Source organism: Sminthopsis crassicaudata, chromosome 2 (genome assembly GCF_048593235.1).
Source record: "Sminthopsis crassicaudata isolate SCR6 chromosome 2, ASM4859323v1, whole genome shotgun sequence".
Taxonomy (NCBI): domain Eukaryota; kingdom Metazoa; phylum Chordata; class Mammalia; order Dasyuromorphia; family Dasyuridae; genus Sminthopsis; species Sminthopsis crassicaudata.
The window spans coordinates 593639361-593658339 of NC_133618.1; the positions used below are offsets into that span (position 1 = coordinate 593639361).

General features: G+C 36.4%; 1 protein-coding gene across 2 annotated transcripts; it reads right to left on the reverse strand.

Annotated features, from left to right (window-relative positions):
• Positions 1–2940: 2940 nt before the first annotated feature.
• On the reverse strand, positions 2941–18340 carry SPMIP5 (sperm microtubule inner protein 5). Of its 2 annotated transcripts, XM_074295700.1 has the most exons (8): positions 18251–18340; positions 17673–17889; positions 15868–15952; positions 15387–15464; positions 12766–12987; positions 4142–4328; positions 3514–3581; positions 2941–3381 (listed from the first exon to the last, which is right to left on the reverse strand). In XM_074295700.1, exons 4-8 carry the CDS (start codon positions 15457–15459, stop codon positions 3245–3247), a joined length of 687 nt encoding a protein of 228 aa, XP_074151801.1. In that variant the 5' UTR covers positions 15460–15464; positions 15868–15952; positions 17673–17889; positions 18251–18340; the 3' UTR covers positions 2941–3244. The 2 variants fall into 2 exon arrangements, with proteins under 2 accessions (XP_074151801.1, XP_074151800.1); XM_074295699.1 differs by lacking the exon at positions 17673–17889 and having other exon boundaries at positions 18251–18332.
• Between the last annotated feature and the right edge of the window lie 639 nt (positions 18341–18979).

An 18979-nucleotide genomic window follows, 5' to 3' on the forward strand; every position in this document is an offset into this window, starting at 1 on the left:
TTCCAAATATCTCAGGCCAGCATAAGAAATTAAATGGGAATTTGGGGGGAGTTTTGTGGAAGCTGCAGATTTGCATAGAAAGGTCAACAGATGACACAGAACCAAATACTTGATCCAAATTTTACAATACGGTTCTGTAAACATCTCATTAAAGAAAAAAAAAATTCAGACCTTTTCTCTGACATAAAGGGAGGGCCCAAAGAAGTTTTAAGAGGATTTTTCAGATGAAGGGAACTCCTTACCTCCAACACAGAGGGGGATAACTGTATACACAAGATAAATTGGAGATAGTCTTAGAAGGAAAGAACTAGTTTTAAGAGCAATTTCTGAAAGGCTTCTTACCACAGATAGGGACCTGAAGGAAGCAAGGGAAGCCAAGAGATAAGAGATGAAGAGGAAGATAATTTTAGACATGGGGGAGGTTCTTTATGCTCTATCTCCAGCCTTTCTTCCTTGCATACTGTTATGTCCATTGGCCTTTTCCTCATACACAGCAGTCCATCTTCCCTTCTTCTGCCTTTGCAACAAATCACCTGCAATAACTGAGATGCTCTCCTCATCTCTGCCTCTTAGAATTCCCAGCCTCCTTCAGGACTCAGCTCAAGAATCTGTCCTATGGAAGGTCTTGCCAAACCCCTCTCTATTACTACTATTGCTGACCTTAGTATCTAGTACTTTGCATATATTTTTCCTTTTACTTACCTAGGTATGTGTGTCTTGTAGAATGTAAAATCCTTGAGAATAAGACTTTTCATTTTTGCCTTTGCATCTCACACCTAGCACAGTACTTGACATATAATAAATACTTAATAGGATCAATGAATAAATAAATGAATGAATGTAATCTAATGCGCTTATGACAGATGAGGACATAAAGATATTGAAAGAAGAGATGTGTTCCCTAGAAACACATAGTAGGTTTATGGCAAAATTGAGACTCAAATCCAAGTCTGCAGATTTCAGACCCAGAACTCCTTCAACTATACCACAAAATCCACCAGCAGCTGGCACTGGGAACTCCATAAACATTCCCTGTCAATCCCCCCAGCATTATAGATGCACAGGTAATTTTGTCTTATCAGATAATGGAAATGTTTTTAGTGGCAATAATGGGCCCATTACTAATGCAGCTTGTGTTAATAATGATAGTTTGCAATGCAGGAAAATCACCTACTTTGCCTTCCTCCTGACAGCCAACACTCCAGAAATTATAGGCTAGTAAGAAACATAAAAGATGGAGATTAAGAGAAAGAATTGAGACACGTAACTGCTTAAACAAAGAACTTTCAGATTTTCAGTGAACTAGGAGATCATAACCATGAATTTGGTGGGGGGTTAGATGATATTTAAAAAATTGATTAATATACCTGCATTCAGATTTTACTACCTTTGTCATTCTGCCTCTAGAAAAAAAAAGAGGGATTTGAAGCTATATCAGATATCATTAAAGATAGCAGTAATGAATATATGGTTTAAATTCTAAAGCACAAAATCTTTCTAATTAAGAAGATACAAATACTTGTATTCACCCATTCCCAAGGAAGGACATATCTATCCTCTTCAGGGGAAGTTCAATTATGTACCTCCTTTAATTTCAATAGCAAACAGGAAAGCAGTGTTTTCAAGCTCTATGAGGCTGTTCTTTCTTGTTTTCTACATATGAAGTCTGAAATTATGTCTCATTGAGGTAGTATTTGGGCAGAGCCAGACCATGAAATCCAAATGTTATTTTTTTGAGGTGTCTATAAATTTAATTTACACTTCAAAACAGTCTAATTTAAAACCAACCCATCTATTATAACCATTCAACTCCTAACCACCTAGTGATGGCTGGAAGCCTTTTGAAATAGTTTTTGCACATCATTTCCTCGGGAGTACTTATAGAACAAGGGCTTTTAACCTTTCCCATGAAGAAAAACTATACTCAACTTTCAAGACCCATAGGTCAGGAGAGAGACCTGAGAGGCCATTGGTTCCAAAGTCCCATTTTAGAGTTGAACAAAACTAAAACCTAAGGACACTAACTGGATTTCCCAGGGTTAAAAAAATTATTGTTTGGGATGGGACCTGCTCTTAAGTCTTGTTTCAGAAATTTCTTGCCATGAACCTGTGCATACCATCTGGACTTTATATCTTATTATATTTCATAAGTGTCTATCCTGTTTTACTGGAGAATTAAAAAGGATTGAAGGGAAATTTGATGCTTATGCCCTGGAAATGTAAGAGATTTTCATCTTTTTGTATGTTAAGATTGTAGATTCCTTGCAGACAGAAACTGTCTTTTTCCTTTTTTTTTTTTTTTTTTGGATATTGTATCCTTACTGTTTATAGGATAATATCTGGCACATAGACAATGTTTATTGATAAGATTGTTGGTTTTACAAAGAATATTTGACTCCTTGACCTACTTTCCTTTTTATTTATATTGCTGCATATTTTACTGAAATAATTTTTCTCTTCGATATATGTATTTGCTACATGCAGCAATAGCATGAAACATTGGGAGGGGCTTAGGTATAATTTGAAAGTTAGGTGAATTATGTGAAAATAGTAAATTTAACATCAGAGTAGCCAAAGATGGAACTCCTCTTGTATGGAAGAACATGATGTACAAAGTCAAGCCTCTAGGATAATATTTTATACTTACTATTGAGTTACAGTTCTTAGAACTAGAAGGAATATTAAGAGAGCACCCTGGTCCAAGTCTCTACCTCCAAACTTGTAATGTTTATTTTACAAATCTGTCAAATAAGGCCCTGAGAGAATAGTGATTTACCAAAATCATATAGTAAATTAGTAATGTCAGAGCTGAGAGTAGAATGTAGGTCTTGTTTTTCTTAGCATAGAGCTTCTTCCACTATACCATATTTCTTCCAGGCCTTAAATTGACCATGACAAAGATGAGCCAACTCACAAAGTACAAAGATGAGGAACTCACTCAGTACACAGAGAAATGGTATTTTTATTTCCACCACAATAAAAGATCAGAGTTAATCAATATAATAGTGACTTATCATAGGGTCATCATGGAATGCTTATGGCCAATGACTCATTGTGCAGTCAGCAAGTACATAGATTCTTGTGGAATAGCTAGTAGATAATTGTGACTATGTCCTGGATATTGATGAGTAGTATGAAGTTTAGGAAAGCAAATTTCAAAGCAGACAGAACTTTTGAGCACATAAATGTGTTTCAATGGGCTGAAGCTGCTTAAGTCAAGAGTGAGACAAGAATTCCATGTGCCCTATCCTCCTGAAGAGTCCTTGCAGGTCAGTGGTTCAAGGTATTTCTTAGGTCTGTAGGGTCCATGATAGTGTGTTGGATGGTCATAGTTTGGAGAGGTTTTATGACTTTCCTTGGGTGTTTTAGCAGAATCTTCATCTATAAAATAAATAGCTGTTAGTTTTGTGGTCTACGAATTAAATGATAATATACATAGCACAATGTTTACCTCTGGTATTGGACTAGGAGCAGAGGTTCAACTTGATTTGTAAAGCAAAGAAGTACACTTACGTTGATGTTTTTGTTTATTTTCTTGTTGGTCACGGGAAGCTTTAAGTGACTCATCTTTTTCTACCAGTCTGCAGGTGAAATAGAAAAAAAAACACATTATTAGTTCAAACTATGCTCAGAGTGCTTCCATATCTTATGTAGAAGCCAACTGGTGATTTTCCTCCTTGTGAATTGTGGGAAAATTTTTTGGGAGATTTTCTGTGAACTCAACTGGAATCATCCTAGTCCTTCCCCATCTTGCTCTCCAGCTGAGCCAGGGCTAGAGTTCTACCCTAAAAACTGCAAAATTGCTAAATATCACCCTCATCTATCCCTCCCTTTCCCCCTTCAGGGCCAAGGACGATCAATTCTATGATCAATCTCTTTTTCTTCCAAAGGAACAATGAAGTCTCAGTTATACTGCCTGAGGATGAGAAGACATCTGACCACTATTCTGGGCTTATCCTCCAAAACTGCAGAGAGCAAAAAACATGTACACCTCCGTAGTGAATTAGTGTTTAGTCACATTTGGAATATTAGCAAATTACTTTGGATTTCAAGTGCTTCTTCCTGAAAACCACTATTAACTTTTTCAGCTGAGTCTTACCTTTCCTGTAAACCACTGTTAACTTTTTCAGCTGAGTCTTACCTCTGATATCGTTCAAATGGACCCCTCCTACGGGTTTCTCTCATATTTAGGAAATCTTCATAGCACTGTTTTGCCATCACATGATAACGCACAGCACAACCCAGTTCTGTAACCCTGGCTCTTGGCAAATGGCCAGCCCAGCCAGGAATGGGGGGCTCCTGTAAAGGCTTCTTCTCATGATCAGCTTCTGCAAAGGGATAAAGGTAAAGTCACACTTATAAGCAATACCCTGTTTGAAGTTGTTACATATCCCAAAGTTCAAGCTAGAAGATCTAGGCTGAAAGGACTTTTTCTTTGCAATAAAAATGCTTCAGAAGTCACTCAGAATTTTTTTTTTGCATATATTCATCAAGAGTTCTATTGAGGGGCAAAATTTGTCCAATGAAAATCAATTAATCAACCAATTAACTAGTATCAATGAGCAGATATTATGTGTCAAGCAGTGTGTTAGAACTTATGGTCAGAAAGAACAGTCCATAGTTTCGAGAACCTTACGTTTTTTCAGGGAGGTAACATTTACACATATTAGTATAGACAAAATACATGTAAGTAAATATAAGAAAATACCATCATGGAAAAAAACCTTGATTTTGGAGGCTGATGCCTAAGTTTAAATCCTGCTTTTGTCACTTATAACCTGTGAGACTTTGAACAAATCACTTCATCTCTTTTTAGGTCTTACTTTCAGATGAGATGGGGAGAGAGGAATTACCTAGTCTGGAAATCACCTGTTCTTTTCACCTGTAGATGCACAATCTCAAATTATCAAGTATAGACAAGCCCTCAGATACAGATAAGTTTCCCAAAGTAGATTAGATATCAAGAGGTTTTTCCTAATCTAGAATAACTAATCCCCCACCAAAAATGCAAAAATGTTATATGAATCAGACTCCCTTTTCCTTACCTAACATTTCCAAAATTTATTTAACCTATAATATACCTGAAATAGATATTAAAATATTTCAGTTATGCAAAATCACAATGTATAACATTATCATGATAGGGAAATGTAATAATAGTTTCAGGAGGCAGTAGCTCCAATGAAAAAAATAAAGGGGAGGAAGAGGGTGGGGGGATATTTTCAAGTAGAAATGCATACTTAATTCTATACTTTTATATAGGAGTGGAATAACTCTTGATCAAGGAAAATGATTGAGAAATAAGAGAAGGTGGCTTCACTTCCAGTATGGATGATATTGGAAGATCCAATTTAAAAATCACATTTGTGTGTGTGTGTGTATGTGTGTGTGTGTGTGTATACATGTTTGTGTGTGTGTATATATATATATGTGTGTGTGTGTGTGTGTTTGTGCACATATGTATATTATACACATATATCTATACATCTATGTTTTTACTGAACTTTTGATTCAGGGAGAGCTCATGGTAAGCAACTGTATCTATACTTCATTGATTTACAAGACACCATACCACACTGTTTTCTCACTACATTTAATATGGACAAAAATGTGAATAAGAATTGTTTACTTGTGGTGTGAATTGTTCTCAACTGGATAATTCTAAATAGGAGTTGTTTGTGCAAAGCCTTTGTTAGAGTTGCAAATTAGTTTAACTGTTGCACTCTATTTTTTTCATCTTCTAAGAACTAATTCAACACTCATTTTCCCAAAAAGCTATTATGTTTACTGGCATTGTTATATAACATTGACAGCATAGTGGCCTGATCTTTAAAGAGGCATTTTAATAGATCCTAGGGGAGATAGAACTCTTGGGGGTGTGGAAAAACTGAAACACTAATGCATTGTTGTTGTTGGAGTTATAAACTGATGCAGCTATTCTGGAGAGCAATTTGGAATTATGCCCAAAGGGCTATAAAACTGTGCAATCCCTTTGATCCGGCAGTGTCACTGTATCTGTGTTACAGGAGCCATCTTCCAGTGGCTGCTGGAGGTCTAACTCAGACCTGTAGAATGGTTCTCTTCATGTGAGAGGATGATAATGATAAAAGGAGACTGAGAGGCGGTTGAAGTCTCTGACCTCTTCATTCTTCCCTTTTGCCTCCAATTTATTTCATTCCCAATCCACAAGCAACATCTGAGTCAGTAAGGACTGATTTACAGTTCCTTCAAGGAAGGTTATGATTCAAAAATGAGGACTTTTGGAGAACCAACCTGCCCCTTCACACTTAGGCGTGGTCCTTAACGGTCTGTATCCCAAAGAGAGCATAAAAAAGGGAAAAGGACCCACAGATGAAAAATGTCTGTAGCAGCTCTTTTTGTGATGGCAAGGAATTAGTAATTGGGTAGAAGCCCATCAATTGAGGAATGGCTGAATAAGTTATGGTATATGAATGTAATGAAATACTATTTTTCTCTAAAAAAAAAGCTTGGAAGGACTTACATGAATTTATGCTGAGGGAAGTAAGCAGAATCAAGAGAACATAGAAATAGCAAGATTGTGTCATGATCAGTTATGATAGACTTAGCTCTTCTCAGCAATGCAGTGATCCAAGATAATTCCAATAGACTTAAGAGTGGAAAATGCCTCATGCAGAGAAAGAACTATGGAGACTGAATATGGATGGAACCATACTATTTTCATCTTTTTCTTGTTGTTGAATGCTTTTTCTTTCACAACATGACTAATATGGAAAAATTCTTAAAATGATTGTGTATATATATCTATATTTACATATAGATATACAGATTATAGATTTATTAACCTATTTGAGATTGCTTGGAGAAATAGAGAGGGAGAAAATAATTTGGAATTCAAAATCTTACAAAAGTAAATGTTGAAAACTATCTTTACATGTAATTAGAAAAATAAAATATTATTGAATGGGGGGAAAAGAGAGAGAGTTTCTGACCTCAAGCAGTTTATAATCCAGAAAGTAAATTAACCATTAACACAAAGAACTACAAATATAAACTAAAGTTATAGTTCCCCTAATGCTAGTCATGGCATGGTTTTGCCATGGTCAGGCCACATCAATATAACAAAAATGATACTATGTAGTTTAATTTACATATTTAGTATACCAATCAAACTATAAAAGAGAAGAATTAAGATAAATTACAACACAATTCATTTGAGAGAAAACAAAAGTCAAGAGTTGCTGTGAAAATAAGATGGTAAAAAGATATCAAATTTAAAAAGCAGCAAACCAACAAATAATTGGGAAAAAGACATGAATAATTTTTAAAAGGAAGAAATATAAATTATCAAGGATTACATTTAGTGCTCCAAGAAGGATTCTGGGAAGATGGTAGAGTAGGTCAGAAAATTCCAAGCTCTCCAGATTACCCCCCTCCAATAGATCATTGAAAAATAAAGATCTGGGACAAAACAGAGTTCCTCTTAGGACAACCTAAGAAGATCAGAAGACCCCCAAGATGGGAATTTAACTAGTGTGAAGTCTAGACACCCTTTCAGGATAGCTCCAAAGAAGCAGCAAGGAGGGAGCCCTGGGGTTAGCTGTGAGTGGTAGGGAGCCTCAACCTGAACCACAGGAACTTTCACCTCTTGGACTATGTGGGGAATTGGAGGGTTTGAGAGTCCAGGAAGACTGAGGGAAACTCTACTGAATAGGAATGCCAGAAACAGTTGTGTTGTTGAGATGTTGCCCCAAGTGAGAAGGAACCAGCACACCCAATGAGTACAAAGAAAGTGGGATAGAGACACTGCTGATTTTAGGCTCTTGCTGGATGGTGAAATTTTTGGTTTGGGTTTCAGGTCAAAAGGAAAAATTGAAGTGAATCTAAAGGGAATATCCACCTCTCAGTACTGCCAGAATTAGAGGTAGATACATTTATAAGTTCTTTCTTTTTTTTTTTTTTTAATGAGCAGGTAAAGGAAAAAGAACCCAACTAGAAACTTACTATGGGAATAGGGAAGACCAGAGTTTATTTTCAGAGGATGACACAGAAAAAAGACCCTCTTTTACTCCAAAGAATAACAGAGTAAACGGCTCCCTGCCCAGAAAAAATGTATAGAAAAACTAAAAAAAAAGACTTTAGAACTCAAATGAGAAATTGAGGAAAAACTAAAAATAAAAGTAATAACCATCCAAGACAAATAAGAAGTTTATGAAAAGAAAGTCAACCAACTAGATCCAAAGTCTTAAAGAAGAAAAAAATCTTTGAAAATTAGAATTTGACAAGGAGAAGCCAGTGAAGTTATAAGAGGCGAAGAAATAACCAAAAAAAAAAAAAAATAGAAAAATAGAACGAATGTGAAACATCATATAAGAAATATAAAATATCTGGAGAATAGATCAAGAAGAAAAAAGAATAGAATAATTGGACTGCCTGAAAGCTATTAATAAAAAGGACCCATAATAATGCAAGAAATAATCAAAGAATATTGTCCTGAAGTAATAGAACAAAATTGGAAAATAGAAATAGAAAAAAAAATCCACCAATCACCACCTCTAAGAGAGTTTATAAGGAAAGCACATAGGAACATTGTTGCTCAATTTTGAAGAAATTTTACAAATATGCTGGAGCTATAATTATAATTGTGTAATATTAATCAACAGCTACAAAATAAGACTACAAGTCATGAAATATTATATATATATATCATCAATCAAAAAAACTAAGCTAATGGTTAAAAATATCCAGCGAAACTAATATGTAATGAAAAAATGGACATTGAACAAACACAGATTTTTAGAATTTTTTCTCAACCAAAAATAAAGTTAATAGAAAAGTTAAAATATAAAAACATCAAAGACTAATTTCAAGGGACTTAACAATGACAAATTGTGTTTATATGGAAATGTAAATGATATATTTAAGATTGACCTTAGCAATTGATAGTTCAAAAGAAAGCTTGGGGCATAGATGAATATGACCTGACTCTAAAAAGCAAAACTGTTTAGAAATAGGTAAAAATAGTAATTATGCTATATGAATGAGGTACAGAGGAAGAAATGATACAGAGGCATTAAATAGGGGAGAAGGGCTGATAGTTCTGAAAATCTACTCACATTATATACATCACACACATACATACATATGTACATATATTTGCGTGTGTGTGTGTGTATGTGTTGTGTGTGTGTGTGTGTGTACACCATGAAGGGTATAGCACCTTCCAAAACCTATAAAGAAAGGGGGGGGAGGGGAGGGAATAGGATAAGGTGAGGTACACTTTCTGGGGTACAGAAGGGTGTCCTGTGGAAGTAGGACAAGGTATGTAGATTAATGGGAATGGGATAAATGCCGAGTGGGAAGAGAAGATAAGTGAGGGATACATGGGTGGGGGGAGGTTAAGTAATAGCAAGGCGTGTGATAGATAGACCTACCCCCCCCCAATGGATTAACAAAACAGTTTGTTCTCCATAGAGAGCCAGAATTCTGAGAATCATGGTATCATCAACAAAGTTGCTTAACAAGTGGATCCAACCAATCAGAAATGGGTCCCCCTGTATCTTTTTCAACCAGTGTTTTACCACACTAATCACCTTCCTTAATTTCTAATATTAAATTTAGCTAAAAGATACATACATACATATATATATGCATATATATATATATAAGCTAATATATGTTACATAAGCTATATTACCACACTAATCACCTTCCTCATGGTCCTGTTGAATACATGACATGTTTTGTTTTGTTTTCCTTTTATGTCTTTTTCTATTTGTTTTTTCCTTATTTTGTATTTTTAAAAATTTTTTTAAGTAGAAATTTTTTAAAAAGTGGAAATGGAAAAAAAAAAAAAAGTACTTCAAATAATTGTTGCTTGTTCTTCATCCTCAAAAAGGACCATCAGGAAGGTGATGCCATGATTTGCAAGTGAATTGGATTTAAGTGAGGGAGGGCCGTTCATGCAAAGTCACCCTTATTCACTTTCACTTCCAAAGCCATCTGGGTTCAGTGGCAAGATATGGATCAGGATGCCTGGAAATAGCCTTAGATGTAGTAGGAAAACCTGCACCTTCTTAAGTGGATGGTTTCCATATTAAGCAATTTATAAATTTTACTAACCAAATTGCCAAAGGTGGAAAAAGACAGAAATAAGCTAATGGTGAAGGGACTGTAACATATCCACATAGTATTTAATGGAATGGGTGAATAGGTCAAACTATTTTAGAAACCAATTTTGAATTTTGAGAAAATTTACTAAACTATTCACATCTTCTGATCACGTTATTAAGCATATAACCCAAAGAAATAAATGACCCCAAATTCCTATATATACCAAAGTATTCATAGAGTTCTCTTCATAGAAGCAGAAAATTAAGAGAAAAAATGGGTGTTTATCAATGGAAAAGGTTAAACAAATTATGTATTTTATTCTGTTATAAACATTACTAAAAAGCATAAAAACATAGGAAAATTTGTGCAAACTGATTTGGAGCAAAGACAGAATAAAGATTATACACAAGGGCTAAAATAATGGAGATGAATGCTAAAAAAATGTCAGAATTTTAAATATAAGCTTTCAGCTGAAAGAATAATAGCAGCCTTCATTCATGATATGATAATAGAACTGGGCCTTGAAGAATAGGAAACATGTTAATAAACCAAAGGAATCTTCCTCATCAACATTCTGGAATGTCCATTTCACTATTTCTCTCTCCTTCCTTCCTCTCTCTCTCTCTCTCTCTCTCTCTCACTCTCTCTCTCTCTCTCTCTCTCTCTCTCTCTCTCTCTCTCTCTCTCTCTCTGTTCTCTCTCTCTCTCTGTTCTTCTCTCTCTCTCTCTGTTCTTCTCTCTCTCTCTCTCTCTCTCTCTCTCTCTCTCTCTCTCTCTCTCTCTCTCTCTCTCTCTTTCTCTTTCCATTTCCATTTCCCTTTATGTTACAAAGTACTTTATTTATAGCAGTTCAATGAAAAGGCAAGTAGAGGTAATGCTATCTTCATTTTGCAAATGGAACTTAGAGAAGTGGTTTGTCTAAGATTCACAGTAAATGTCTGATTTGGAGACACAAATTTGGTTTTTCTGACCAAATTCTCTTTCTACGAGGCCAGTGGTTCTTAAAGTATGACCTGAAGATACCTGCAGGTCCCCTGGGACCTTTTCAGGGTGTTCTTGAGATCAAAACTACTTTTATGATAATATTAGGAAATTAGCTAAAAGCCATATAGATATATTAGCTTTAATATATATATGTATATATATATTAGCTTTAATATATATATTAAAGCTAATATATATTATATAAGCTATAAGCTAAAAATACTCTTTGAGTCCTCAATATTTAAGAATGTAAACAATACTTATAAATATTTAAGTATTTAAAAATATAAATATGAAATGTAATATTTAATGAATGACAGGGGTTTGTAAACTACAGAAACTAGACAATGAAACCTCCTAGTGCCTGGCTATATCTCCTATTTTATCTCTTTTACAAATAGCCTACTTTTACTTCATTCAAATGAGCTAATAATACATTAAAGCCCTTTGCAAACTTTAAAGTGAAAAATAAATGTGAACTCTTAATAATATTATTTCTCTCTCTTCAAAAGAATCCACTCTCAAATCCCACTCTTCTACTTATGTTTGAGCCCCTGATTGCTGGAGATTAGGTTGCCATTTTATTTTGCAAGTTTCTAATTTTCTAAGTCCTTTAAGAAGTCATAGATTAGGTTCGAGGTAGCACAGTAATTGTTCAGCCACATATGATTCTATGACCCCATTAGGGTATTCTTAGCAAAGATACTGGAATGGTTTGCTTTTTCCTTCTCCAGCTTCTTTAATAATTGAGGAAACTGAGGAGGACAAATAAAATGACTTGCTCAAAGTCACCCAGCTAGTAAGTATTAGAGGCCGGATTTGAACTCAGAGGAAGGTAATAAAATTCCGTTATAACCTTGAAGGTAGGTTTTGAGTTTTAGTTATGTGGTATGACCTATAGAACTTTGAACTTAAAATAGATGTTGAATAACCATTGACTCATTTGAATCATTATCAGATATTAGAATTTAGTAGGAGCTACAGGGACCTTTTAAACGAACCCCTTAATTTTACAGATGTGCTCCTGGCTTTATACCTTAGACCCAGAGAAATAAAGTAAAATAACTGGTCCAAGATCACAAATTAGTGATAAAACTGAATCCAACTCTCTTCTAATTCCTGATCTGATATCTTCTTGTTCTCATTAAAATCCCACTGCCAGCCACCTCTCACTTAAAATGTTTTGTTTGGCTTTCAAAAACCTAATTTACTTTACTTACTTTTACTTTACTTTACAAAAAACTAACTTTACTTACAAGTAAAGATTCTGAAATTTTCCTTGCTCTTATTCATCAAGGCTCTCCCATTTAGAGAAAAGAAGGGAATGAACATTTTTATAGCATCTACTTTGTACCAGGCACTGTGCTAAGCACTTTTACAAATATAATCTCATTTGATCTTCAAAACAATCTTGCCAAAATAGGTGCTATTATTATCCTTATTTCCCAGTTAAGGAAACTGAGGCAGACAAGTTTAAAGACCTGCCCAAAGATCACATGATAAGTAAGTGCTATAAATAAACTCAGGTTTTCCTGACTTCAGAACCAGCTGCTATATCCAATTCACTACCTGGTGTTCATTTACTAAAGTGTCCTTCATTTACCTATGACTCTCCAATTACTCAGCAATTTCTTTGATGCTGGTTCTGTTTCTAGGATTAAATGATAGGAAGTATTAAAAGTTGAATACCTATGCAAGTTGGGTGATGGCGGGCATAGTAATCATGTATCATCCTTAAAAGTGGTTCCTTGGGACAGATTTCTTCTAGTTGTTCAGCCGTGGCTGCGTGGTATCTCAATGCATCCAGCTTATCTTTATATCTCTGAGTTGAGTTCCTGAATGTTTTGACACAGTAGCTGGTATCCCTGTTGTAAGACACACCCATTCTGGTAAGCCGGACAGGGACGTATCCTACAAAAGCCAAATAAATGTAATGCAGTATTTAAGAAAAAAAGGGATGGATAGAAGATCACCAAAACTCTATTTCATCCTCAGTTAATGGCAACAACATCTGGAATTTCTCACACTGCTAAAAGAACTGTTTGATTTTTTGCTGTATAAATGTTAACACCAGCAATGTGTTTTCACCAGCTATGTAGCCCTCCAGAGGATTGAGGAATAAAAATGACCTTGGAGGAGGGGTGGGAAGGAAAGTCCCCTTGTGACAAAAATGATGACAGTGATAGTCTTTTAGAGTCCATCTCCTGATGTCAGCCTTAACAGCAAATGGGGGAACATTTAATGTGACAAAATGATCATTCTGAGAAGTCATTGAAATTATTCATGTTTTTAGAGAGAATGCTTATTTTCTTTGACACTTCCAAAATGCAATTTTGGATCTTTCTTTTTGGCCTGTTTGGAAATTGCAGTCTTATTAAAGCCAAGACCAAATACATTAAAAAAGGTAAATGGGTTACATGAGAGACCCACCCCCTGACCAATTTTTCACCATTTGCCTCAAAATAACATATAATCATTAAAATTAGTGTGGGTAAAACATAATTATTTATTGAGGCTTAATGTTGAATTCTAACCACTATAATATTGTCACAGTAAAACAATATTATTATAAAAGGGTAGATGTATGTGAAAAGACCTGTTAAGAATGTAATTCAAAGCTAAAGAAAAATATGCCTTAGTTGAAGATATTGTTTTGCCCTTTTTACCTAAATAGAACTAGACTTCAAATGACCTCCCACATGCCCCAACATCAAAAGATAGACACATGCGCACTCACACACACACAATCTCTTTGAAATAATGATGACTTGAGTTATTTTATCAATGCATATATTTACTTCCCCCTTCCTCCTTTTGCAGGTAAGAATGTCCTCTAATGACAGAGAGGTAGACTAATGTGTAAAGAAAAGAATATTGGCTTTAGAAAAGAGGAGCCTAAGCTTTTAAATCTTGGCTCTTGCCACTCCATAAACTAGATGGCTGTAGGTAAATCTCATCCCTTCTCTCATGCTCAGTTTTTTCAAATTCTTCAGATTTCTCAAATGGAAATTTGCTCAATCTACCTCTCCGGACAGTTGTGAGAAAGGGATCAAGACGATTCATCTACCTTATTTCAAAAATGGCCTCAGACACTTAAAATAGCCAGATGACCATGAACAAGGTACTTAACCCTGTTTGCCTCAGCTTTCTCATCTGTAAAATGAGCTAGAGAAAGAATTGGCAAACCACTCCACTGTCTTTGCCAAGAAAATCTGAAATGGAGTCATAGAGAGGAAGAGTTAGACAAGACTGAAATGACTAAATATCACAAAATTGTCATGTGAGATATATTGGAAGAGTAACATTTATTAAGTCTTTCCTATGTAAATACAAAACCCTGTGCTAGACTCTAAGTACAAAGACAAATAAGATATGCTTCCCCTCTAACACTTGATGTTTTCAGTTGATCTAGCTTAAATAACATTTTTCATGCTATACAAATGAGATAATAAGTGTAAAGCAATTAGCACATGGTCCCTGGGCACATAGTAAACACTATATTAATCTGAGTTATTAGCTATTATTTTAAATCACCATCAAAGCCTATCTTGATTGATATGTATATGTGCACAAAAATAAAATTCTGCCAGTAGAAAAGGCATGAAATTGGGTAACTACAATCTACCCCCAATTATGGATGATATTTCTATCTGCTTGTTCTCCCAGAAAGCTTTTTTATGAATGTTGAAGCAAGTTATGAACTAATCTAGATAATTTAATTAAGGCTAACTTTTTATGATGCAGATTTTGCCAAAGTCATTAGTAAGGAATGGAGTAGTTCTGAGAAAATCAACCTCATGTACCTGAGGAAATATTTATTGCTATCGATTAGAAAGAATATATCAATTTTTTCCCTTTGTTCACTCATTACATGGAAAATTATTAGCCATTTGTAAATACAGGTGGTACCAGTGATTTCAGAGTAGGGATACTCCTCCCACTTCCATCAAGGGAGATGTCCCTCAACTATGCTGTGATAAGACACCTAGGGGGGATTGCCCCCAAGGAAATTTGCTCAATCTACCTCTCCAGACAGTACCTCAAGGAGCTAAGTCATCTTATAATAATGAATGACATGCACCCAAATCTTTTCCAGCCCAAAGCTCAGCACTGTACATGCCATGCTGATTCTACAACTAGCAGTTACTAAAAAAAGGGCAGAATACAATCTTGGTCTAGGGAAGGGATCTTGGAAGTCACCCACTCAAAATCCTGCTCAGAGACGAGATGCTCAAACATCTTCCTAATTGTACATTTAAAGTCCTCTCTTTATAACAAAATCATAATTATAAAAGGAAGACATCATTTACCTCCATATCCTGGTGTAATTGGAAGGTTTCTCATAAAAACTCGTGTTGGTTCCATGTTTTCTGATATTTCCATGTTTTCTTTGTTACCAAGGAAAAAAGAAAATGAACATATTTTAAATTAATTCACTAAACATGATCACCTACTCTCTACAAGGCCCTATGCTTCATGATGGGGTCCACAAAGATTAATCAGCCATGATTTGTACAGTTATGAACCTGGTCTCTTATGATCATTTATGCCTATAAAAGTTAGGAGATAAGAATCTTTACATAAAGGTTTAACTGGTTGCTGGCTTCTCTTAGCAAATTTAATAAAAACTTCATTTTAAAGCAGCAGGTTAATTAATAAATTCATAATTCAAAACATATATAGGAGCCACCACATATTAAGACAGACAAGTTCTACAAAGCTACAGGAAACAAAAGATTATCACTGTATCCTACTGGCTCACAGCATATCACCTCTAGATACCTTACTTACCTTTCTGTCTTTTAGGAGACTGGGAGAACTGGGCTTTTAATAATTTCAATGCATATCACATCCATTTCTTTTAAAGTTAGCAGCCCTAGAATAACAATAACAATAATAACTAGCGCTTTTGCAGTATCTTCCTTTCCTCCAAAAATTTTATATAAGTTATCTTATTTGAACCTCACACAGCCCTGAGAGATAGGTAGTATACACTTTATTATCTCCATTTTACATGAGGAACCTAAACAAAAAACTATACAGTAAATATGAAAGAGTCATGAATGGAAACCTTAATAAAGAGCATCTGAATAGGAGTCAGGAGATCTGGATTCTAGTCCCAGCTCTGCCACTGAGTTAATATGTGACTTCAGGTAAACATCCTTCTCACTATTTTCTGCTTAGCAAACTGAACAAGACAGTACCTAAGGTGCCTGCTAGCTCTAATATTTGATGATTTTATAGGTCTTATGTTTACATGCCATTGGGGTTTTAGAAATAATTGTGAAGAATATAAAATTGGGATGGGGGGAGTCCTAGTTGGCTGTCCGGCATCCTCCCAGATGGGCCATATCTCCCAAGTACCCAAGTGGTTTGCTGCTTTAATAACAAGAAAATATATTAGTGGAATAAATCAAGATGAGTGGGGCTACATATAATTATGTTTTTATAATTGTTTCTAGGTGACATCTGGTTAAAATGAACATCTATAGCAATTGAAGTGGGGGAAGAGGTGGAAAAAACATGGGCAAGGGATAATAAGTCATTCCAAACACAAAAGAAATGCCAAAAATAAGTCCCTGATTATCCTTTTTTTTTTTTCCTGGTGATACCATGAGTGAGAGCAACTGTCAGTGTAATAACTCTTCAATACCACGAATGAGTGTTACTGTCAATGTAGTAACTTAACTATGATGCAGATGAACAATTTGAATTTATTGTCTTTTAGGGATGGGGGGGGGGGGAGGGAGGAGACTAGACAACTAAGTGATTCTCCCATAGTCATATAACCAGTAAAACTTGAAGCCAGATTTTCTTGATTTCCAAGGCTGACATTATAGCTTCTTTGGGGAAGTGGAGTGGAGGGGATCATCTATTTATTGACAATGAATAAAAATGTGCTTGGGATAAAATTATTCAGTTGTGCTGAATGTTATTTGAGTTTTCTGATTGTAAGTACTGTTTAATACCAGGGCTTTGTTCTGTTTAGAGCACCATCTGATGTCACAACACAAGTTTACCACAGTAAATCAGCATGGCTGTAGCTAACCCCAATTAGCTTAAGAGATCTTTCTCTCAGCATATTTATTATAGAAAAATTAAGTGACATCATGAATGTAAAAGTGCTTGCTCTGCAAAGAGTGAAGGGCTAAATCATCATAGGAAAACACTTGGATTCATTAGAATGACATTCTCTTAACTGAAGTTATCTGGTCGAAACTCCTTACTGAAGCACGAATTCTCAAGTAAGTAGTAGTCAGTCATTCAGCCTCTGCTTTAAAAACACATCTCTGAGTCTCTGCTTCCATCTCCATGGTTATCCCTGTCCCCTGCCCAAACCTTGCAAAGAAGCATCTATCACAGCTTGAAAGGATCTTAGAGACCAATATTTTCATTTTACAGAGAGGGGGCAAGGTTGTGCAATTGCCTAAAGCCTGAAAATTTGATCCCGATTCGGATACTTTTTATTTTATCAATTGGGCAAATCACTTAATCTCTGTGCATCTGTAAAAATGACGGGGTTATACCAGATGGCCTCTGGAATCTGGGGCTCTAAATCTAAGATCCTATAATGAAGTGCAAAAAGAGGAACTAACTTGGCCAATGTCCAAGACTATGCGGCTCTCGTTCAAACAGTCAGTCCTTCGCTTATAAAGGTCTTCTCCCCAAAACTCACAGCACCTGGCTTCAAGGCTGGGCTCCTATTCTTACTTGCGGTGTGACCTTGCGCAAAACACCTCACCTCTCCTAAGGCTTTTTTTCCTCGCCAGTAAAATGAGGATGTATATCATCTTTCCTGACTAACTCACCAGGCTGTTTGAGGATCAAATGAATTAATGGATGTGAGAGCACAAAACCTCTATTGTTCTACATCCTTTCAAGCAAGGTCAGGAATTCATGGACACCTTCCCCCACGTGCGTGGGGCGGGAGCTGAAACGGAGAAAGCCTTCTCTAAAAGGAAAGATTCCCGTAAAGCTCTACTAGAGCGAGCGAGAATTAGGAGGATTGGGGGAGGGAGAGAAGTGAAAATAGGGTGGGGTAGGGATGGAGATGGGGAAGCGAGGAAGGGGGTCCTAAGGCAGCGGACAGGGAAGGTAAAGGTTCAGGCGTCCCAGGGCAGGGCGAGGAAAGGATGCAAAATCAGGACAGAGGTGATGGGGGAGGCTCACCCACCGGGTTCCCCGAGCTAGCAGCAAATAGCTGCCACGCTGCAGTAGAGATGGCGCTGCTCTCCGGGGTCCCGGCCAGGGCCTGCAGAGTAAGCCCACAGACACACCCCGCCCCTCACCCCCTGACCCCTCCCCAACATTGTGTGCTCAGTGCATCCTTAGCCCCATCACTCCCTGATACTTTGAGATGAAGGTTCTGGGGCACTTCTGCTTTTGTTGGGATTCACCAAGTCTTGCATACACCCCCAAGGTTGGAAATTCCAATCTAGGTTTCTGGGTGGAATTCGAAAAAGAATACCCTTCCATTTTCACAGCCTGGCCAGGTGGAGCAAGCAGCCCCGGGAGGGCCTGAATGCTTTGGGACTAGACTGGATATTACCTTGCTCGGTTTGCTAGGGCCAGCTCCAAGCTTCGAGGGAAGCCCGGCTGCATTGGATGTACGATTTGGAGGACTACTTAACATACAGGTTCCTCCTTGTTCAGCTCTTGAGAAAAGGGTTGCAATATCTGGATTATGAAGGGATGCAAAGTATGCACTGAACAGAGTCCTGACCCTGGGATCACGGGCTTGGAGTCTGAAAGCTGCTGTCTCTGCCGTTAATAATAGTTGCCTATCATTTATCCCAGGCTTTTAAGGTTTGCAAAGCATTAAACATATGTTATCTCATTATGACCCTTTCTGTATAGGATATTGCTATGATTTTATAGAGGAAGAAATCTGAGAGAGCTTGAC